This window comes from Thermobia domestica, chromosome 16 (genome assembly GCF_964235325.1).
Source record: "Thermobia domestica chromosome 16, izTheDome1.hap1.1, whole genome shotgun sequence".
In the NCBI taxonomy this organism is placed as follows: domain Eukaryota; kingdom Metazoa; phylum Arthropoda; class Insecta; order Zygentoma; family Lepismatidae; genus Thermobia; species Thermobia domestica.
In genome coordinates, this window is record NC_137469.1 from 141,415,885 (window position 1) to 141,440,678 (window position 24,794).

General features: G+C 37.2%; 1 protein-coding gene across 1 annotated transcript in view; it reads left to right on the top strand.

Annotated features, from left to right (window-relative positions):
• Positions 1-24,794, top strand: part of LOC145672637 (sucrase-isomaltase, intestinal-like) — a 127,937-nt gene that overhangs the window by 54,325 nt on the left and 48,818 nt on the right. Inside the window, exon 10 of the mRNA XM_081741798.1 lies at positions 12,841-12,974. Within this exon, the coding sequence (XP_081597924.1) occupies positions 12,841-12,974 (134 nt within the window). The remainder of the gene's footprint in view (positions 1-12,840; positions 12,975-24,794) is intronic.

Below are 24,794 nucleotides of genomic sequence, written 5' to 3' on the forward strand. Positions count from 1 at the left end.
CTTTTCTCCCAATTTCTTAATAAATAAAGTTATATATATGCATAATAACACAGTTAAAATATAATACTAACACGCTTTCGATCGGAATCATATAGTAAAGCTAAAAATTTCGAAATTAAGGCTGCTAGAAGGTAAATATAGCTATTTAACTTTAATTAATGTTAGGTAACTATTAATACTATAGTTCTAACTATATACATTTATTAAAATTTCATTTAAAATTCTCTTATATCTTGTTTGAGTGCATTGTATTGCCCTTCTTGCAGATAATACAGGTGTTTTTACCAGCGACGCAAATCTGTCTTCAATATTAGGTGGGTGGGGCGGGAAAGACCGTTCCCATATTTTTTTCTAAGCGATGTTCAAAATATTTATGAAGTTGAAAAACAATGCTGTGGAGGATCAAGGAAGCAGAGTTGTCTTCAACATTGGAAGGCGGGCAGATTTGAGGCTTATTCTGGGGGGACATCAATTTCATTGCACTTTCCTTTGTGGCAATCGGACACAAATCATCACATTTCTCACCGAAAAACACATTTCAAATCAGATTATTGGGGAACAGTTCCCCTCAGTTTTAAGGTTGGAGGGGACATGTCCCCCTCATTTCCCCGGGATTTGCGCCAGTGGTCTTTACATTCCCAGCTCGCAGGACTGTTTATTTACTTTAAATTTCTCTGTTTTCTTAAAAAGTAATCGTTGTAGATTTTTTTATCCTCTCTCCCTAAGTAAGAAATCAATAAATTTCCTAACAAAGCTTGCTTAAACATGTTGTGTTGAAAACTTTACCGGGAAGCGCGATGGTAAAGCGTTCACGTCTAGTGCATGGGTCTCTGGTTCGATTCCAGTTCGCGCCGAGTTAACTTTGTAGTGGACAAACACCGCGTGCATGAATGTTCTCAGGGTTCTCCCGTTTCCTCACCATTATCACCCATCTCATCATGATTGCATGCCTTGGCGAGCATTTAAAAAAAAACTTACCTGAATTTCAGTCTCACCTAAAACAGTCACTCCTTCCTTGCTGTTCCATAACTAAAAGGTTGACATTTCTGCCAGAATAAATTAAGATAACATTCAACTTGGGAAAATCTACATAGATGTAATAATTACTTTTGCGTTGCTTTGGAATCCTCAAATTCTGTGAACATTATCATGGAATGAAGCTCCTGAGCCCGTAGTGATGGAGCTCTAGTATTTGTATAACGGAAGTAAATCATGCTTAGGAGAAATTGACGATTGTAAATAAGAATCATAATTACTGCAGTTCCTTTTATTTAACATTAGTACTATGCACTTATTACACAATAACAATGCAACTTAAAAAAGCAGTCTTAATTTTACTATCTCCGCCTTATTCTTTCTTTTATTTTTCATTCTTCAATTTACAGATACAAAAACTTTATAAAATTGTCCACGTTTTCCACAACATCCATTTAAGCACTGATAATTTCAAAGTGGAAATAAGATTGCAATACAAATACAGATCCCATTAAATAGGATACAAATCTGTACATTTCACAAACAAATGTGTATACTCAAATATTTATAAGATGTATAGCGTACAAAATATTACACACTTTTTAACTCTGTAAAGGATAGAAAATCATGGAAATAAACACGAAAGAAAGCAAACCATCAATTTCCATTAGAGGCAACGGTAACAAAAATGTATAAACCAATAATTACTTTTTGTTCTCAATTTTTTGATGAGTCATAAGTCTAGCAATATTCTGGTACACAGTCAGATTAACATTCAAAGTAGACCTATAGCTCTTCGAGTTAATTATCTGGAGCTACCTTCTTGCTAGTTCCTGGTTTCCACGTCGATAGCTAAATAAGAATATCATTCATGTGGGGTAAAGCCCATTACGCTTAGTTTTGTAAGCAGTAACAAAGAGAATACATGCACCTACTGTATCTACAAACTTGTATAATGGTAAAAATAGGCTTGCAATCTAACGATAAATGATTAATACTGGTTACAGATTTCATACATAAAATAAAGAATATTATTTTTTGTCAATAATGACTGCTTCTGTCGTACAGACTGTACAGATACTCGCGTCTTCTATTCATGATTAAGGGACTGTGAAGTAGGTGGAGACAACCGATTTCCTTCTATTTCACACATAGCGTAGTTGAATCGGAAACACTGGTTTAAATCCTGAAGAGTGTAGTGACTGCGAGCATTAATACTGACATTCACATTGTTGTCACTATGTGATACAAGGACGTGAAGACTTAAAAGCTTCTAGGAGTAACAACCGAACAGTTATGGTTCTTGTTTCCTTCACGTGAGCGAGAACCAAAAAATAAGGTATTTGTGACTCATCGCATTCTCTCAAATGCAGAAATAAGAGCAATGACGTTTATTCCACCCAATTAATGTTCAGATTTCTGTATAAGCTTAATGCTTCTGTTCACTTCTGATACCTGTCAAAATAAAGAGCTAATAAAAATAAATGAGATAACAAAGAGATAAAAAAGAGAATGAGATATATACGGTATGTATTTAAATTATTTCGTGGAATTCGATTATGGTAACCTGTCTTATTTCTAAAATCATTATAATCTTAAAATATAAGATTAGCCAATATTCCCTATTTTTTATTTTAACACATCACACAAAGTAACTCTATTCGAGATTATGAGGGTGTTTAACCACTTTTGACTCATTCTATTGAACTTAGTATTGACAGAAAGTAATTAAGGACATTCATATCTACTTATGTATGCTATGAGGCGCGTCTCTTAATTATCCATATAGCCCAAACACATCTGTTATAGACTTTAATAACTAATTCAAAGTGAACATATATCTGGTGTTGGAAGGTTCAAGTATGAGCAATTCTCTCATTATGTCATTCAAATTATCGGAACGATTAACCAGCTGTCGACATATAGTAGCCAAAACGTTGTGAAATATTACAGAACGTTTGTTTTATCTTTTCACACTTCCCGCCAGTGCACTTGGTTTTCCTTTAAAGTATTTTCTTCTAGCACTCAAGTGAACGTTTTAATCCAATAGACGTCTTATTGCTTTTGTCGTGTACGTGACGTTAGTTGTCAGTCAGCTCATCAAATGAGGTCATTGCTGTTTGGCGGGTATTTGAAGTGCTCAGTTGCCACAGGCGAATAGGTGTCATGGTGACCACAATCCAAATCAATGCAGTTTTTGCAATACTACCAATTGTATGTAACATTTATTTTTCCTCCGTCCACGCATGTCCTTTATATTGTTCTGTCCCAATACTTTTCACTAACCCTGTATATAGATCCACATGTCTTCTCACAGTAAAATTAATCTAATCTTTTTCACAGAATATTTTTATACTATACTTTGATCCAGGGGTAAAAATGGAATTTTAGAACTAAGTGGAAAGTCAACAATAGATAAAGTTGGATTGGGCTATGTCACGAGAAAATCAACTTCGAAATACGCGAGTGCAAGCAAACTTTCATGGAGAACGACTTAAGCGATAGCGATTGTTGCAGAACAATCAACAAGCAAACAAAACTAATATCACCATTCAATTTTCCTATTTGTTACTAATAACCACAGATATTTTTCCTTCTTTTCACAAACACTTCAACTTACTAAGGGAACACTATCCTCTTGTGCATGCCTCATCTCCACTCTTGCTTTCATCTCAAGCTTTTTACCTGTGGAACCTATTTACCGGGCTCTTTTGATCCGGGCCATTTTTGACTTGTGCCTTTTTGATGCGGGGCCCTTTCAACCAGGGCCGTTGACTCATGGTCGTTCTTATTCGTGCCCTTTGGTAGCGGGGCCCCTTTTGACCCAGGTCCGTTTGATGCAGTTCCCCTTCGACTCGGGCCCTTTTGACGCAGCGCCCTTATGACTCGGGCCCTTTCTTCGCGGAGTCATTTACCTGGGCCCTTTCGACGCGGGCCTGGTTTGACTCGTGCCCTTTTGACACGGGCCCTTTTGAAGCGGACCCTTTTGTCGTGGAACTCATTGGACCCGGGTCCTTTTGATGAGGAGCGTTTTGATTTGGCCCTTTTGTTGCGGAGACCTTTTGATAAGGGCACTTTTGACGCAATTCCCTTTTGACTAGGATCCATTTGTCGCGGAACAATTTTGACCCGGGCCCTTTTGATGAGTCAAGCGGTGTAAAGTAAAACATTTTTAAAAAATTGATATTTGCATGAGATACCGTTATCACTGCAATCGACAACTGGTACTTCAGTACAAAGAGAACGTTACACAAACGTGCAGTCTTAAGATCCTTTTTAACATTTATATGAATTGTCCAATTCAAAATTGATTATACTGAATCTAATTGTCTCTTTCTCAAATCAAAGGCCGTGGGGGGCTCTCATAATTTGTAAATGAGAGATACTGGCGACCATCATTTTTTGATTATCGAGTGCATCTGATTTTGAAATTTTGCACCCTGGGTTAGTACATGTTTTTATATTTGATGAATAATATTTACTATGTTATTTCGTTGGTTGGATCAGGGCATAATGTCCCTTTCAACATCTATTCAATATGAGACATGCACCTCTGCTTAACATGGAATTAGAACCACATGAGCTCACCGGGAGTGGAAGCCGGGTCTCCCGTCTTGAAGTTGTGTACGCGCTTGATGACAAAGGAATACTGATATACAGATACGTTATCAATTCAATGGAACACCTGAAAAAATGTAACTTACTAGATACTATAGGGCTGCACTACTTTTCGCCCTTAGAACAGCTCTGATGTGACTTAATGGAGTCATAGATGAGGTGATTAGCAAGAGTGGAATACTGCATCATTCTGCGTGTAGTTCTCTCTACCTCGGACGGTATTAGTCCATTATTCGGCGGGCTAGGGGTATTGTTCAATTTCATCTACATGTTCCTCAAATCACGACACAACAGCTTCAGCTGTATGAATGGGCGCATTATCATCCTGGAATATGGCATAATTGACCGGAAACACCATCCCGCGCATAGAATACAAACGGTCCCCCAAAATCGGATCATAATCACAGCAAGGGCGAGACCGGTAAGCGTCAACATAGAACTCCATAAAAGCCAAGATATTGCCTCCCACATGGTCACAAAGTGTCCACCATTTTTCATGGTTGGGTGGAGACACTGCATATTATACGCTTCTCTGCTGTCTGACCACATAAACACGATCGTGATTTGAAATATAATGAACGAAGACTCATCCAACCATATCACACGTTTCCAGACATCAGCAGTCAATGCTGCATATTCGCGTCAACATAGGCGTGTGCTAAAGCTTTATGGTCCCTTATCAACAGTTTCATTTGTGCAACAAACACATGCAATTCGGGGCGGAATGATTTCGACATAGGCTGTGAGAACTGGTGCTCACAGCCTTGGGTCACTTTCATCACAGTCGAACGACAGTTTTAAGTGACAATCAGCTTTAATGTTCGGCAGTGCCTGTAGCAGGGGGCTTCATTCCAACCTTTGTTCTTTTTCGCTAACGTGTTTTTGCCGTGAGTTTTGTTGGCAGTAATAATCTTAGGTACTGATCCTCACAATACACTCAACACATATAGCACTTTCGTTACACCAACAATTTGGCCTCATTGGAAATAAGAGGCTAACTATTTTACACTATCACTGTCTGTTCAGATCGCTGCACACTGCTATTCTATTGCTCTTCATAAAAGTTTCCCCTAACACATCACCAGCATCTTGAAGCCTCTTCTATCAGTAAACAGAAAACAGTCTTGCATTTATTTGTTGAAGTTTCAGTTCTTTTTCTAGCACTAAAATTATATCAGACGTGAACTGATAGTTCTTGAATCCGAACAACCAGGAATCTGACCAAGAACTCCTAGCGGTGCAACAAAAGTGCGTTCGCTGCCTACTACTCCAGCTCGTGAGCTGAAGATCTTTTTCAATTTAATGTTGTATAATTATCCATCAAGGCTAAAAGAGACGGTGGATGATAGTGGAATGACAAAACGGGAGATTACCGAGAAAAGCCATAAGCATGATGTTTGTCCACTGCAAAGTCCATTTGGCTGGGCTGGATCGAGCCAAATACCCCATGCGCCACAGGTGAGAGATCTACTACTGAACCACTCATTCCCCGAAACATGTTATTGTATATGACATTACAGATTCACATTTTAACATTACCGTCGCAAAGAAACTTTCACAAAATCAATTTAAACCAAAAATACCCACAAGGACTCATGTGGATTTTGTTTTTCAAAGCCTGATGAATACTATGTTTTTTAAAAACAAAATTCGTTTCAAATTAATTAAGTAGTAGTTATATTTCTTCATTAAGTTGCTTGAACGAGTGGATTGTTTCCGTGAACTAGCTGGAAACATGCAAAGCCCGATCCCTAACAAATAACACGAAGACTTGGGACTCCTGTCAGAGAACATGCGTTATTTACACTAAATTTTGTTTAAAATACATAAGTTTATCTAACCTAATTTGTAAGCATTAGTTCTATCTGTACTTGTTTTTGCACACTTTTTTTAAATCAACTTTTTGCATTTCACGTAACCTCCATTAGTACCAAGCTAAAGCAACAATTCTCTCACTTCTTGACAGTACTGTCATATAACCATTATAGGTACCGGTATTATGTTCCATGTACTCTTTCAGTACTAGGTCATATTTGAAGATAAATAACGCTCAGAGAGAAACAGAACGTCTTCTGTCTTAGGGAATGACTTTTGATTGCTGAAATTCTCCGGTTCCCATTACCTTACAGGTATGACATATGAGTAAATTATATATAAGGAGTGTTCAAAAAGAAATGAGCTGAAGGCTGTAATGTTCACACCGGTGATAGAATAATAATATTATTGTGTGTGTAAAAAATAGGTGTTTCGATAAGAGAGCGGAAGTTCACAACCTGCGGCTAGAATCACGTGTACAAGCCACGCAGCGACGGAAATACGCTAGTTGACTCCCGGGGCAAGAACTCGTTTTAGATCCTCCCTGACCAATCAAACCAAACCACTGTCCCAAATATTTGCCCAATTGCGACTTTCCAATCCGGCGCCCGGGGCATATAAATAGTATATTACCTCTAATTTCCATATGCTAATTTGCAACACTCCAGCAGTACGATTGCTTCTAGACTAGGGATGGCCACAACCGATTCCTGGCGGAACCGGTTTTCGGGTCTGAACAGATCCGGTTCCGAAACCCGTTTTTCGGTTCCAATTCTGGAACCAGTTTTTCGGATCCAGGTCCGGAACCGGTTCCTTAAATCCAGGTCGGAACCGGTTCTGAAAATCAGATCTTCAAGAACCAGTTCCTCGCAGAACCGGTTCCATGGAACCGAAAATTTGTGACCATCCCTACGCTAAACCCGAGCTGCTGGCAGGCTGTGAACAGTGTGCTAGATGAAATGATGGAATCGACAGGCAGGCGCCTTTGTGATGGACAAACACCGTGTGCGTGGTTTCCTTGGGGTTCTCCCGTTTCCTCCCACTTTCTTCATTCCATCATTACATTCATTACTCATCATCACCGTCTCCTTTAGCCTAACCGGCATAACCGTGGGACGTAAAACTCAAAGATTTCATTTCATTTTTTTTGACAGGCAGGCGCCCAGGCGGCGGCCGGTTGTTATATTTGGCTAAATAAACTGGGTAACTGGAAAACTCATTGGCTAAATAGGCAAACTGGCCAACTCATTTGGCTAAACATCCACTGGTGGACCAACATTTTTTTGTGGGGGCACAAGCGGGTCTGGGCGGGGAGGGCACAAGCGCATGGTCCTCTTTGCAGTGTTTTGAAGGTGAACTCTGTGCCTCCTTTGGGGGTTTTACTGGTCTTTGAGGGCTTTCGGATCAAGGTCTGGAACCGGGTTTTCAGATCCAGATCTGAAACCCGTTCCCAAGATCCGGTTCTGGAACCGGGTTTTTGGATCCAGGTCTGGAACCGGTTCCTAAGATCCGGTTCTGGAACCGGGTTTTCGGATCCAGGTCTGGAACCGGTTCCTAAGATCCGGTTCTAGAACCGGGTTTTCGGATCCATGTCCGGAACCGGTTCTGAAAACCGGATCTCCGAGAACCGGTTCCTCGCGGAACCGGAACTTTGTGGCCATCCCTATTCTAGACAATATGAGTCATTTTGCCCAGAAAATGCATTTGCAGCAATAATAATTGTGCTCCCAATTCAAACTTGCCGTTATAAAATGCAACTTCTTAAGGTATAATACAATACAGTTTAATCAAACGCAGGGTATATATGTAATTACTTTTTATATGCCTTCTTCACTGGTCAAATGGCTCACATGCACACCTTTAGTGCACATGTTCCTCGGTTCGACTTGCGATAGAAGTACATTCAATGAGTTGAGTTGATTTTCTGCTTAACTCACGTGCAGCAGCGAGGCTACATGAGACGTTGACATATTGATTAACGTGGAATCCAAACCACATGAGCTCCCGCCTGAAATCGAATCCTAATCTTCCAGGAAGTACATTGAAATATAAACGCATTACGTTGGTTCAAATTCCACCTTAAATTGAAGGTCTGAATCTCATATAGTTTCAGTAATGGGTTTGTGTATAGCCCGCTCCCACCAGTTCTTTGTCACCGGAACTGGTAGAGTCACTACTACTACTACACTACTACTACTACTATTATTATTATTATTATCACTACTACTACTATTACTACTACTACTACTACTACTACTACTACTACTACCGGTAATAGTAGTACTACTTCTACTACTTCTATTGTACTTATATAGAGAACAGAACCCAACCAACCCCTGCGGAACTTCTAACCCGTTCCTACTACTAGTACTACTACTACTATTGCTATTAAATACTACTACTACTACTACTACCGCTACTACTACTACTACTATTACTACTACCGCTACTACTACTACTTATACTAAAGCTTCCTTATCACAAGATTTACATCTTACATCTTTATAACATGCGATTCCGATTCATTATGAACTACTATGAATCGTTAGAATCACTATGATTCGTTAAAAATCACTGGGGGGAGCGGGCTATACTTAATCCCAGTACTGAAAGGGACACTAAAGTATAATTCAACTAAAGGAAGATTTTAGATTGGTTCACCTGTTCTTAATCTGTACGTGAAGGTGTAACAGGACTCATTTTGTAGTTCCACAGCTTTTTTTGGTTAAATTTACACTTATCTTTCACTCTACTCTGATACAAACATGTTAGTATATATAACGAAAAAAGTTCAGTCAGCCATATATAGGCCTACGTGTATCTTTGCTACTCAATTACTTCGTTAAACACACAGAACCTAAATCCAACAAAATTTTAATTTTAGATAAAAGTTAGTAAAACTATTATTTGTGAATATTGATATTCGAACACTGAAACTTTTAACTATTTACCCTATAATGTTATAATGTAACAAACCTATTTTCTGGAAAATACTAAAACATGTAGCAGCACTTCTTTCCAATCGGTAATGACACAGCCGCAAGTCATCCATACTGCTTTAAAGAATGTCACAAACATAATACAACAAGCAACATATTATAAAATAAGCGGATATTTAATTATAAATATGAAATCAATTGTAAACACATTGAGTCAAGACGGCTCAAGATATACTTCTCACCAAAAGATCTATCTTGGAATCGGTTCTTATCAGAAAAAGATGGACACATTCTTAAACAAGTGAGTATTAGCATGCGAGACGGAGCGATACTATCGACATCGCTCTCGCTCTCGCAGTGAAAGTTATGAACTAAAACAGTGTACTTCCGGATTCCCTTTGACTGTCATGGGCCTGGTTAAACCGAAAGAAGTTATGTTTAAGATCTTTTAAGATCATATAAGTACATTCAACTGTTTGACAACAGTGGATGTATAAAACAGCGTTGTTATTTGATGGACGATTTTACATTCTTTAGTTAAAGCGCCTAGTCCTAAATTATAGAACACTTTCTGCCTATTGCCTTATTACACAATACTAGAATATGAACGTTTCTAACTCCCAGCACATTTATCCTCCAGTCTTATCAGTATTCGTAATTTTTTTTCTATTCTATACTACTTGCAGTCGGACACTCCACCCTTTCGTTTCAACACTCTTGGCCGACAGGCCATCATGAAACTTCTTTTGAATACTTCTTGCCAATGGATACTCCACCATTTTTTCGGACACTCTTCTCCAACAAGAAATTATACAACTTTTTTCTGATTATCTTTGCAAACAGAATAATTCATACCGACAAACTTCTTAAGAACACTCTTCGAAAACGAGACACTCCCCCACTTCTTTCCTTAGGTATTATCCTGCTCTATGGGGCATCCCACAAAAACATTTTACCATCTTATTCTTCATTATTTTCGAAAATATCTCCATGTTATGTGTCTTAAAGTCATTTTCCAAATATAGATCTTTTTTTTTTTTTAAGACGTTGATTTTAATCTTCCTGAGTGTAATTAGATTTGATGTTGCTAAACTGCTCCAAAATGTTAGATCGTTTTACATCAAAACTTCAATAACGCGGCTATTTCTATATTATAAAGTACTTCTGCCAATAGCATAACATATTTTAGCTCTCAATATTGTACTTATCCACACCAGGTACAATAGTTACCAGTTAGTACTTGATAAGTAAAAATTGATGAGGAGCTGACATTCCACTCTACCTCCTTCGTGGTTCCTCTTTCTTGCAGACTGACTCCTCAATTTCAATTTCAACCTCAAAGACTTAACTGCTATAGAGAATTCAATGGTAGAATGTTCACATCTGGAATGGAGGATTTCTAAATTTAAGTTGAAGGTTAACAAGATCATGTTCATAGGTTTTTCCTGGATTCTTTTGGTTCCTCTTCAATTTTCCCACATTATTCATTTTCATGTATCACCCATCTCTTATCAGTGATGTAATTATCAAGAAGATAATTTTAACTTCAAGATAATTAATTTAATATAAAAGGTAGACCTTATGAAATTTGATGAATCATAAACCGCTTGCCTTAAATAGTTATTTCAGTGATAAGTTCGCTACAGATTGTATGATAGCAATGATATCTCCACAAGACACGGGTAACCAGTGGCGTATTTACGATTTTGTTTCGGGAGGGGCTTTGCTAACTTTCGGGGGGGGGGCTTTGCCTGAAAATGTGAAAATTCTGCAAGATATTTCATATACTTAACTATAGTAAGTAAGATTTCGGGGGGGGGGGCTTGAGCCCAGAAGCCCCCCCTGAAATACGCCACTGCGGGTAACTATCGTATAATGAGCAACAACTCTGACTGCACTTTTACGCTTTAATTCTATTTTACCCACATATGAAATAAAGCATAATTTATCCAGAGTCTTGTGATAACTTTCCTGAATTCTTTGAATATATTCACACGCATATACCTACACTCTTTAAAGTTAGGTAAGCCCTTACATGTTCACAAACGACTCATACATTCCTTCAATCTTTCATAAACTCAGTTAAAATTTTATATTTTTATGTGCAGACCAGGATCCTAGTCATCTACATCAGTAAATTGATGAAAATGATCGTTGATGATGATAAAAGGCTGATGAATTCGAACTAGAAATTTGCACGGAATTTCTACACAGTAACTCTCTTATATGGTAGCATGTTATGCTCACTCTAAACATTTTCTGCATACATATACACAAGTCATTTCCCCCAATCAACACTGTGAGCCATTACTACTTCTCAGTCTTATTCTGATATTGTCAATGAGGTTTTAAGGAATTTGATCTTTTCTGTTATAAGTTGATGCAGAATTTTCACATTATTAGCATTTAACGAAAAAAAAAAAATCTCCAAAAATTAGATACATGTAAATACAGTCGGTAAATCTTATTAAGTTGAACAAATTGATATGGGCAAACAAAATCAGTAAAACAAATCTATTTGTAAACTTTAAAAATTGGTGCTATACCATAACCACGTCAGGTATTAAGAAAAAACTGATACTAAATTATAAATTAAACTTTCCATTTTGATGCTAGAAAAGACAGTATGCAGTATGCAGTATGCTTAAAAAGATAAAAATGTAATGTGTTGTTTAATTATGTTAATATCTAAAGATAGGACGCAGATTAAGATCAATAGATGGACCACATGCAGCTGAACTTAAGTATAAATTTAACGAGCATACTTAAGTGTAAATTTTCATGCGTGGATTTCGAGAGAATCGAAAGAACGATTTTTTACGACGTTGAAAAGTATGTCATTTGTTGCTAATCTAATGGAGCTGATAGTTTCTATTCTGCTGGAATAGATTTTATTTATTTATATACTGTGCATGCAGTGTTGAGTAGAAGATTGTATCCGTTTTTGTTGGATTTTTTCCTAAGAGTGATGCAACACTTTCAATCGTGATACGCATGCTATTTATATTCTCTTCTGTTGTACAATTATGATTATTACTAATACCAATTGGTCAATGAACACACAGAAAACGAAGAAAAAAGTTCTCAGCAAAGTGTGATCTCAGGGTCAGGGCCGGATTAAGGGAGGGGCTTAGGGGAGCTGTAGTCCGTGCCTCCAGGTGGACGGGAGCCTCCACTCTGATCAAAATTTCAACGGCTGTCTAAAAAGAATCATACAAGATACAATTATCACCATAAGATAACATATGACCAAAAATATGAATCATATTCCATTAATTTTCGTGCTGAACTTTCACAGAAATGTGTTATTCGAAGTCAACAGGGGCCACATACTTTTTCTAGCCCCAGGCCTAGAGATGGATTAGTCCGGTCCTGCTCAGGATAGAATGAATGGGTGACACATGAAAGAAAGTAAAAGTTTTTTTGACTTACCTGTTTCTTGTAAATTATTATATCGATCATTTATAATATTTTTCACTTTATTTATTTTCAGAGGCATTGAATCATCAACAGGGTACAGAGGTATAATTGTAAGTCGATCGACTTTTGTGTCGAGTGGAAAGTATGTTACTCATTGGACAGGAGATAATTTCGCAACATGGGAACAAATGAGATCTTCCATTGTAGGTAAGTAACATATCTATACCGTAACGGTTTATTTTCACTCGTACTTGATTCGGTATATGCAGCTGAAGATATAACGATACTTCATTTAGGATTTCGTCCTAATAACAATAATAGTACTTAATTTTATATTATTACTTTTGATAAAAACACAAGAAAAAAATCATGTGTGCTGCAAGAATAAAAGAATGTTACACTATATACAATATTCCTAAACACTTGTTTACACTTCTCATTTATGCATCTTCGACAATCTTGCAAATAACAGCCGGTATATGATGCCAGTAGACATGATCGTCCTCTACCTCTTGTTTCTTCCTATTATCCATAGCTTTATCATGATTTGTATGGGCTAATGCTCCTGCGACATCTCTTATGAAATTCAGAAGTTTTATTACCTCTTTTGTTGAAACCTTGTGTCTTCTGCAGGCTTGCCTATCAAGAAACCACCTATTCAAACCCGATGAGACAAAAAGACGAAAGATCAGCTTTATCATTAATCATCTTCTTCTGAATGATATCCGATAGAAGGATAGTATCCAATCACATAAATAGACATTCCGACAGCACACGTACGAGAACGAAATGTGGAATAACACTCTCTTAAATGTTCTTTATGTACTGGGATTTCTAAGCGTATTCCCCTGTTTAAGCATGCTCGACAGATAAAAATCAAGGAATGTGAGAACAGGTGATCTACGCTGTCATTTCACAGTGCCATTTTGACAGAGCCGTGGCCGTCTGTATTCAGATGAAAAGGAAGTACCTGTTCTGCAGGGTGATGCGGTAGGAGGACTATGTTACTTGAATCATTTCAGCTTGGATCATTGTCATACCAGTACAGACTGCTTTGCCGATTGACCCCCTCGATCAAACAAAAATAGACCTCGTCGCTCAAAATGTAAACGAGGGATCCAGTTAATGTTGGTTCAAAGTCCATGTGCAGAACTCAATCTGTCAATCTTGGTCATCCTTAATTGGTTTATATTGAATTAGAATGCTAGGGATTGATATACAATATTCGGAGAATGGAGGACTAGCTGTTACCACTTTCCAATGAGAGTCGAAGTGTACTGCGTCACGAACTCTGCAAATGATGCTCGAATTAACGTTACCGTTTCCTCATTCATAACAGCCTTTGATCGCCCACTACGTACCCTAACTTCCGCATTGCCAGTTTCTTGAAAGTTGAACGTCAAGCACACGATTATATGGCGCGATATTGGGTGTCGTCTATTGTAATCTTCTGCAATATGTCTGGAACTGCGTTCCTTGGTTATAAGGATGATTTCTACCTTCTGTTTCTTCTTCAGAATTATATTAAATCACCTGCAACAATAATTCAGTAACAATGAATACAAGTACATGATTCAGCAATATACCATACAAGATATATATTTATATGGCCGGATGCAGGATTACCTGACGGGAGTGCACCAATTACTACCACTACATTTGATTTAAATTTGAATCTTTTTAGATGCCTTTAGGCATCCTGTGGTGTCAATGAGGAATACTGTTTTGCTTAGTGAACCCTTTTCCTTCAACCTTCAGAAAATTGAGTTTTGGAAAATCCGCTTTCTTTTAAGACCCAAATGGAAACATGACGGCAGAAGTTTCGGAAAGTTTTACTTTCGCTGCTAGCTTTTTATTTAATATAGTGTATATTTATAACGAAGTGGGAGCACATTCACCCTTGCACCCCCCTAAATCCGGCTCTGTATATATATATAACAATTACTTTTGCGATGCCCTCTTTCCGACTTGAAATTTCGAACTTTCATTCAGGATGAATTTTAAGATGGTGGCCAAGGTTGTCATGTAATGTATCCTCATCGCCAAAAGTTCCTTTACATCGCCGTGACTGGTATGTGACCGCGCAGTACTCCAAGGAAGGGATGGTTGCATAAGAATTTATGATTAATTTTGAAGATTTTTTATTTTGAGTAGGGAATTAACATAGGTGTAGAGAGTAAAGACACAGACTTGAAGCATCAGTATACTGTCATCTCTGAAAAGATTCGTATTCTCAGCTTTTCTGTTTATTGTTTTATATGTTAAGTTTAACACCACAACATGTATCACTGATATCGTAGATCGTATTGTTTTTTAAAATCGTGTCTGTAAGTTGTTGTCAAAACATTTATCTCCAGACATGATGTAGAAGGAAGAGAAAGAGACATATGTAATATATGTATATGTGGTTTATTAAGTAAGTGTAGGAATTACGAAGTTAAAGGGCACGTAAGAAAGCGAAAAGGAGATCTAGAAGTCTGAACTTTCAGAAACGTCCTAGATAGATGAAAATATAGTTAAAAATTGCAGAAGGTATCACGTAATTTATCTTTTTTTCTTATATTCTAGTATACTTTTTTCTTCACATCCAAACATCTGTATCCAGAATTACGAGATAAAACTGAAGAGAGAAAAATTTCCATCTGAAGGATTAAATCAGAAAAAAATATTTTGACTTGGACTAGCTTGGAACCCAAAACCCTTGAATCAGCACTCTACCGATTAAACTAACAACTGCTGTTGCGAAAGGCTCATTTCTACTACTACTGGTTGATGAATGGTGTGTACTAAGGTTACTGTTCCCTCCCCCTTCTCCGAGCACTTCGCCTTTTCGCCACCAGATGCTCACTTTTTCATTTAGCAATCACTGCTGGCACCTCTACTGGAAAGAACTGAAAGATGGTAGCGCTCAGTTTGAATGTGTCCAGAATATCCACACTTGAAGTGAGCGGGAAGAAAAATCCAACATTTTTTTTGTGCACCTGCAGTATGTCAGAGTCTATTTTTACAAACCGTGTCGTTCAGCCACAGGGCAAACCTCAACCATTGACGGGTAACATAAATCTTTTCTTTTTGCAGGTAGGAATATAGTTTTTGTAAGAAAAGCGGGAATTAGGTTGCAGAGAATGTCATTCGCATCGCGTTGACAAATTTTCTTTCGTCCGTTTATCACATGAAGCTCTTTTTTTTCGATTATTACCAGAACATGAGATGAAAAATCTAAATGGTTCTTTGTATACAGAAAACAAACAAACAATACTAATATTTTCTTACATATCATTATATGATTTTTTTCTGAAGTGTATGATGCATGAAAAATGGACAGAATGAATTTTGACTTTTCTATTTGTCGCTATCTTTCTGAGTAGAGAAAATGCTGTGGCGCAACTAAAGGGCCTGCAGGGCCCGCAACATTGTGAGGCCCAGAACAGAAAGATGCCCATTTCAGTTTCGAAGGTAAACTTTATAATGTTAGGATGTTAAAAATTATGTGATGTTCCAACATATCTCATTTTTACCTGTGAAGACGGTAACACCTGAGTGATTATTTAGTAAATTAAATGCCAACAAAACTTATACTGACCAGCGAAAACATTATGACCACTCGCTACTTTTTGAACGAAATCATTGGGCTGAGATAAGAGCTACGAGGCATAACACAACCACGCGCCAAACGTGACAAGAATCTCACTCAATTAGTGAAGTGGTGCTTGTGCCTTGAATGGGGAAGGACGACGATACTAAATCGCTGGCTAAATGGCTGGGAGCTTCATTTCGGAAACAGCGCGACTTGTCGAGTTTTCGCTATCTGCCGTGCTTTTGTATTTCAAAGGTGAGAAAAGGACAGTGAAACCAGCATCGAACCAAACAACAAAAAAGGTGGGGCGACCACACTTCACTAAAAATGTCGGATGTCGTAGACTCTCGAGGGAGGTACAGCAGAATAGACGAAAACTATAGCACAATATAATAATAATAATAATAATAATAATAATAATAATAATAATAATAATAATAATAATAATAATAATAGTAATAATAATGTGCATTTTTTGCATAGGAGCAAGTAGTGACTCACTAGATAGAACATAGTAAAGTTAAAACTGTTCTCTGCAAATTTTACGTGACTCATGAATGTGGAAAGAGGGGTCCGTTTAACATTTTTGCGGGGAGGCCCATTCCACCTTACTTACGCTACTGAGAGAATGTAAAGTAAAATAATAACACCATTATAAAATATATATATATATATATATATATAAACAGTCCCTTGTGATCTGAGTCTGCAGCGGGCTTATGTTAGTGGTCAGCACAACTACACCCAACGTCGCCGTCTGTCTAGATTGAAGTCCGCTATCTTTTAGTTTCCCAACTTTTCTCTCGATGTTTGGTCAACACAGTAATGTTTGGGTGTCACACCGGGAATTAAACCCTGGACGACGCACACGGTATCACTTTCGCTAATCATTTGGTAAAACTCAGGTTAGGGTGTTACTGAATTATTTTTAGAATATACCATTTCTCATAGGGTAAAGTTCAAAAGTATTGTGACATAATTAAAAAGCTCACTATCAACTACGTATTCTTGCCTCTAATATCCCTAAAAGTTTTCGAGATATGTATCAAAAATGGTTGAAGTTAGTTCAGTAACTCGAAGAAGATGGTGGACTTATACATACATGATTAAAATTGCTCCAATTTTTATTTTTATTCTTCTTTCCCGTAAAGAGATACAGAATCATAATTTCAACCATTTTGGTACATTTTTCATAATTTGAAGCGCCCACAGCCGGTTTCCTTCCTTACGTTTTAAACTTGGGATTTATATTCTACTTGTCACTTATCGTGAAAGTCATATAATGACATGGGTCCCAAAGCTAGAATATATTATGCGACAGAGGCAATGACAATTTTAGTCATTTTATCTCTCAAGATCTGTTAAATTTGACATTTATTGGACGATATCGGTTTTCTAATACGAATACATTTTTCCCAACAAGGTGCATATAGTGGTCGTAAGAAATGACAAAAGCTGCCATTGACCTTTATAGTTTGACTGATGCTTTTTCGATCATTGAAAACAAATTCACGATTTCAGTTCTTTGTCTTTACTTGTTTCCATATTTTTTTATATCAATACTGTATGATCAGTTCCCAGAATTATTTATATCCATTTATAACAAACTCCAAATACTGCTACAATTTTAATGTGGTTTCAGGAGAATCTGCATATCTCATTCTTTTGTTACTCTATATATTCATCTACTATGTAAACAAACATCAATGAAAGAAAGAGGCTGAGAGCTAACACGTGCTCCGTGAGGAACGTTGTCATTCCTTTTACTGATATATCTAGAGAGTCTAGTGTTGCCACGAGACGAAACGAAACTTCTGGCTGTGTCGTCTCGTCTAGAAAAGATGTGCCCTTCTCATCTCGTATCAAATGGTTCTGTCTCGTCTCGTGGCAACACCAGAAAGGCTGAGGCCCACAAAAAGAGCTGTTATATGAAGTGGTTAAAATACAACTTTTAACCAAGTTTGGTTTGGTTAACTGACCACACAACACACAACAAAACTGCAATCTTCCAGCAACGACTGCTTAGTTTTGACTGAACCAGTTATTACTTCGATAGGAACATTTATCAATGGCGTCAGTACAGTCAAAACTCAAGATTTCCCCATTTATTCTGATATCCTTTTTTCAGAACCCCTGGCGCCACTTCAACAAATAAGGGAGCCTATATAACTTTCCCATTTAAAAAATAGTTTAGCTTCGAATAACATCATAAAACAATAAAAAAGATAAATTTTATTGTCAAATCAGCATCTTTTGAAAACTCAGTATCGAGAAAGGCTGACACGTTTCTGTCTTGGTTCGGAACGAGAAAGACCATGAAACAATAGTTTGTTACTGATAAAATTGTCACTTCTACTTGTACTTCTATAACAGGATTTTTATACGTAGATATCTCCAGCAACCCCCAGAATAAAATCTTCTGAAACACTGATCTCAATGAATGCTTTACATTGTATTTTAATCTGGAGCACTATCACAAAATAATTAAACTTGAATCGATTGAAATACGGAAGTGAAAGCTGTTTGTAAAAATAATTTTTTAAAAATGCTTTGGTATTCCGTTCTTTGTAGGATTTGAAACATTGAATCATTTGGATCATTTGAAATAATAAAAGATGATATACATTTCGAAGGCAAATAATTTATTCTGAGTTAATAAATTTTTAAGCAAATTCAGAAACTGTGTTTGTATTTTTCGAGACACGAGACGAGACATTTCACGAAACGTTTCGTATTGTGACGTGTCTCGCTTCAAAGACTTCTGTCTCGTCTCGTTGCAACACTTAGAGAGTCTTACTCATTCTCTTTCCAAAAAAAAAATAACTAGAAACTTGAAAAGCACATTCAGTTAATTGTTATCATAAAATATACTATGGGCATAGCCACTAGAAGGTGACACAGGCGGAATTTCTTCTTATGGAGCCCTTGGCGAGTTGGAGCCGTGGGGCTCTATTATTTGGATTGGAAACATTGGATCAAAAATATATTATATATATATATATATATATATATATATATATATATATATAAGTACATGTGTGTTACATATACTTTAATTAATGTGTGGACCTACGGACAAGGTCTGGTTCGCCCGCCCAAAAAACTGCCTCTGGGAGGTGGGTTGGAAGCGCACCCCTGAAACATAGAATCATACAAATCGTAATATTCTGAAATAGATTATCCCCGAGGAATAAGTAAATAAATAAATAAATAAGTAAAAATAGTTTCGTATACGAGTAATTGAAAAATTTTAGTGTCTCAACAATGAGAGCCGTATACAGGTAATCCTGCGTTCCTGGCGGAATTTCCCTAGTTGCGGCCCAAAATTTCGCACTATACCCTCTTTCGGCTCTCTCCCCCTAGGTAGTTTTATGAATTTTTATCTATTATCTACTCCCTTGGAGTAACTGTTCCTCTGTATGTTTACGGACTTGCAACCGTCAGAATGAATATCCTGGCTGCTTTCCCAGTTACCCATTCAGCATGCAATAGATACATGCAATAACAATTAAATCCCACACAAACCACTCTACCCATCAAATATTTTAATATGGAAAGTTCTTTTACGCAACGTACTTCGTTTGTTTATAATGGAATAGACCTAAATATAACTTTGCTTTTTGATTTAATGTTCTTCTGTAGATTCGGTAGCGAGATCGCTCACCTCAAAAAACGAGAGAATTAGTGCTCTGACAATCTGGTAGAAATACAACATGCCATATATACATTACTGTGATTACATTGCTATTTATTCAATGATTATTTACTTAGAGCTTTCTTACTCTCCAGGGTACTCTTCAAAGGTATACAATTACTCTTCACTTACGTCGCGAAAAGATATTCAGCTTGCAAATTCGAGAACTTCTCATTCCCTAATAAATGTTTATTCTCTTAATTTGTAAGTATAGCCGACAAACTTACACAGAATCTCAACAGAGTTCAAATGTGAGCTGTCTGCTGTGAAACACAGGTCAGTTATATGGGAGGGGCTTTTAAAGTGCAATTCTAGGAACGCTGTGGGCTTTTAGAGTGCAATTCTAGGAACGCTGTTGGGGGCCATCCCGCTTCACCTGAGACAAAAGAAAATCTGGCGGCACACAACTAATTCACATGGGTTACAAAGCAGGCACAACAAAGTTCTGAATGAAAGATTTTTTTTTTATTCACTATTTCATTTTCCGAACAATAACATTTACCGATGACCTGTTAGCCCCTCCACCACAGCCACCATGAAAACAAATTCAATCGGAATTTGGCCAGCTCGCTTGATCACGAATAATTATCGTTTGATCTCAATTCATACTGACGTATTACACATGATTTGGCTAGGGGCTTGTTAGCCCTTGATAATCGACATGTACCATTCCATAGATATTTCAATCGTAAATAGGTAAGCAAAGTTTAGTTAGTTTCTGATAGCAAGTATGGAAAATAAAGTTTACTGTTTATTTAAAATTGGTAGCCTCTAACAATGAAACTAAGAATAATATGTGAAATCGATTTGTACCATGCAGTAGATATTTCAAACGTAAATAGTTACGCCAAGCGTTGTCAGTTTCTGGTACCAAGTATGGAAGATAAAGTTGATTTTTTATTTAACAATGGTGGCCTCCAACAATGAAACTAACAACAATATGTGAAATCGACATGAACCATATTATAGACATTTGGCCGCTCCTGCTTTTAATACTGATACTATGTGTATAATCGGGAAATGTATATTTGTGGTAAATTTCATAGCAAAACCATTATAAATACGAAAATTAGAATGAGTAAAACAAAATGTTGCTAAATGGACAAGAAAGTTTTATTTCCGTTTTATTGTTCTTATTTACTGCTCTTTTGACATGAAATTTCACACACACATGTCTTTGGCGATTATACACATACTAACATTATAAGAATACCGGGCGAATTCGTTATCAAATTATATTTCTACAACAACATATTTATAGACATGCGACAATAATTTTGGACATGAGTGTACATATTGATATGTAATAAGTAACTAGTTTGGAAACACTGCAATAGGAACAAGTGAATCAGGAGTCACGTATTAGAATTCCAGGCGACTTAACTCCAAACCAAAGCACCCTTTCCTAGAGCTTTAAAACATAAGACGGAACAAATCTCCCGCTTCGAGCCACATTCGATTGTGGCACAAAACGCTAGTTATTTCTCCGTACCTTCCTCCTGCTCGCCAACTAACGAGCATGCGCACAAACCATTTTTAGAACAGTTGGGAGAGCACGGGAGAACTTAGCACGAACAGAGTAGAGATAGGCCTATGTACTGCTATCGTGTGAGTAATTCTGAGCGCTTTCAATCACTGAGCGCGACTCAAACCAGCTTCTCGTGAGCAATGATGACGTTGCAAGTAAAGTATTGTGCATAAAATTAAAAAAAAATGTTATTTAGTAAGATGCAAATATTATTTATATTAGTTTTGTATTATTTGTGGTAGTGCCACGGCACATTGGCTCCCCTTCAGCGGCCGCCGCTGATCTGTGGTAATCCGATGGGTGTACCAAGTTTGGTCAGTTTGTGGTAGAAAGTGTGGCAGATAAAGTTGATTGTTTATTTAAAAATGATGGGCTTCAACAATGAAACTAACAACAATATGAAAAATTCGACACATATCTTTCCCTAGATATTTCAGTCTTTAAAGGGTGTGCAAGGTTTGGTCAGTTTCTGGTAGAAAGTATGGCAGATAAAGTTGATTGTTTATTTAAAATGGTAGCCTCTAACAATGAAATTAACAACAATATGTGAAATCGGCACTACCATTCCACAGATATCTCAATCGTAAATAAGTGCGCCAAGTTTGGTTAGTTTGTGGTAGAAAGTATGGTAGATAAAGTTGATTGTTTATTTGACAATGGAGAAATCCAACGATTGTTTAACAATGGTGCCCTCGAACAGTGAAACTAACAATAATATGTGAAATCGACTGGTACCATTCCATAGATATCTCAATATTAAGTGCGTGTGCCAAGTTTGGTTAGTTTGTGGTAGAAAATATGGCAGATAAAGTTGATTGTTTGTTTAATAATGGAGAAATCCATCGATTGGGTATTTAAAATGGTGGCCTTCAACAATGAAACTAACAACAAGATGTGAAATCGACACATAAGATTCCCTAGATATTTCAACTTTGCTCTTTCCCTAGATATGGGTGAGCAAAGTTTGGTCAGTTTCTGGTAGAACTTATTACCGTTAAAGTTGATTGTTTATTTAACAATTGTGGCCTCTAACAATGAAATTAACATCAATATGTGAAATCGACCCATACCATTCCATAGACCGCTTAATCGTAAATGAGTCTGCAAGGCTCGGTCAGTTTCTGGTAGAAAGTATGGCAGATAAATTTGATTGTTTATTTAACAACGGTGGCGTCGAAGAGAACAGACGTGTCGTGGATTAGCTCTGAGTGATCAGTGTTTCCATCCCAATGGGCATTACAATTCAGCAGTGGCGCGCTGCTATAGGCAGGTTCAGTGCAGCATTCGAAATGAAAGTTTCGAAGGAAGAACTTGTAACAACGGAGAAATATAGAAGTGGGAAGGCGATCTGCCTAGCAAATGTGCTGATAGCGCTGTTGATAGGTAACATTGAAACAAATCCAGGGCCAGTGAGCAAAGCTCTTGAACAAAAAATAGAAGACATCCTTCAGAAGTTAAACAGCATGGAACCGAACGTGAACAAGATTGGATTAATTGATGCAAAAATTGACAAATTACATTCGAAATTTGATGACCTTTCAAAGGAAGTAAAAGATCTAGAAGCAAAAGGGGCTCACTTGCAGGATGAGAACAGTGATTTGCGACAGAAAATTGATGAACTTGAAATGAAGTGTGACTATAACGAAAATCAGAGCAAGAGAAACAATCTTATCTTCCGAAATGTGCAGGTCAAAAGTGAAGGCTTGCGACCATCATGGAAAGACTGTGAGGTGGCTGTGAAAGATATTATAGAAAAAAAGTTGGGAATTAACGTAGAACATGATGACATAGAACGTGCACATCTCTTAGGTAGGGGGCGTAACCAGTCGGATATAGTTGTGAAATTTCTGCGATACGAAAAGAAAGCAGAAATTTTGGAGGCGAAATCCAAGTTACAGGGATCCTATGTGTATATTCATGAGCAATTTTCAGAAAAAGTGCTTACTGAAAGACGATTATTGTCTGAAAAACTACAAGAGGCAAGGAAGGAAGGAAGGTACGCAGTGTTAGTGTTTAATTAACTGAAGATTGAAGGGGATATCTATCGTGCTGACACAACAAGTAACACAGTGTTTAAAATTTTCCACGAAAGTCGTAGCAGTGATGAAAATAACAAGAGAAGTGAATTTAGTGCTAGTGCTAGTGTTTCTAATAATTCTGTGGTGTGTACCAGTAACGAAGATAAAGGCGAGAGTGTGGATAGAGAAAAAGTGCGTGTGGTTAGCAATAGTGAAAACAGCTTTCAAAAGAAATCCAAAGGCGGAAAACACGGAAGGTGGATGACCCCTCGGGTACAAAAGGAAGGCAGTGTTAGGCATGGCAGGGAAACAACAGGACCCTCGCACTAGGGGTGCAGCTCAAGCGCCAAAATAAATGGCTGGGAAAATTGCCATCAGAGACAACAGAAACCAACATTTCCAGTAAGTAACTATTCTTTTGGTAGAATCAGTGACCCATCAAAATCAAAACATCAAAACCAAACATTTTCTTTGTGCTTTCAAAATGTCAATGGCCTGCGTACTAAAGCCAGTTGTTTTCATAATGCTGTTTTATCTAACTCTTATGATTTTATTAGCTTGGCAGAAACTTCTTTAACGACAAATTATTCTGACTCAGAATTCTTTGATGATAGGTATGTGGTCTGGAGGCAAGACAGAAATATTGAACTACAAAAGGGTGGGGAATATTGTTTGCTGCGCTTAAAAAATATAATATTCAAAAAGTAAATAGCTGGGAAACTAACTTTGAAAGTGTAATTGTCAAACTGGTTTTGAACAAAATTACCGTGTATATTTGTACTGTTTACATAGAGCCTGATTCACCACTTCATATATATGGACAGTTTTTTTTTTTTTTGAATTTGTAGAATCAAATTGTCCTGTGGGTTGCACAATTCTTTGTATAGGGGATCTGAATGTACGACAAATAACTAGTTCAAATTTCGATTTAATGACGTCATCAGCTAAATGTAAAAGTCTTGACAATTTTATGTCCCTCTTTAATTTAATTTCAATTAATAATATTCCTAATAGCAATGGTCGAACCTTAGATCTTATTCTCACAAATCTCTCAAAAGTAACAGTTCAAAGAGAATGCGATCCTTTGGTAATAGAAGATAAACATCATCCTCTCCTTCTTATTCAGTTTACAGCATTGTATTCAACCAAACTTAAAACAGTGCCTAACACAGTAGGTTATAATTTTAGGAAAGCAGATTTTGAAAAACTT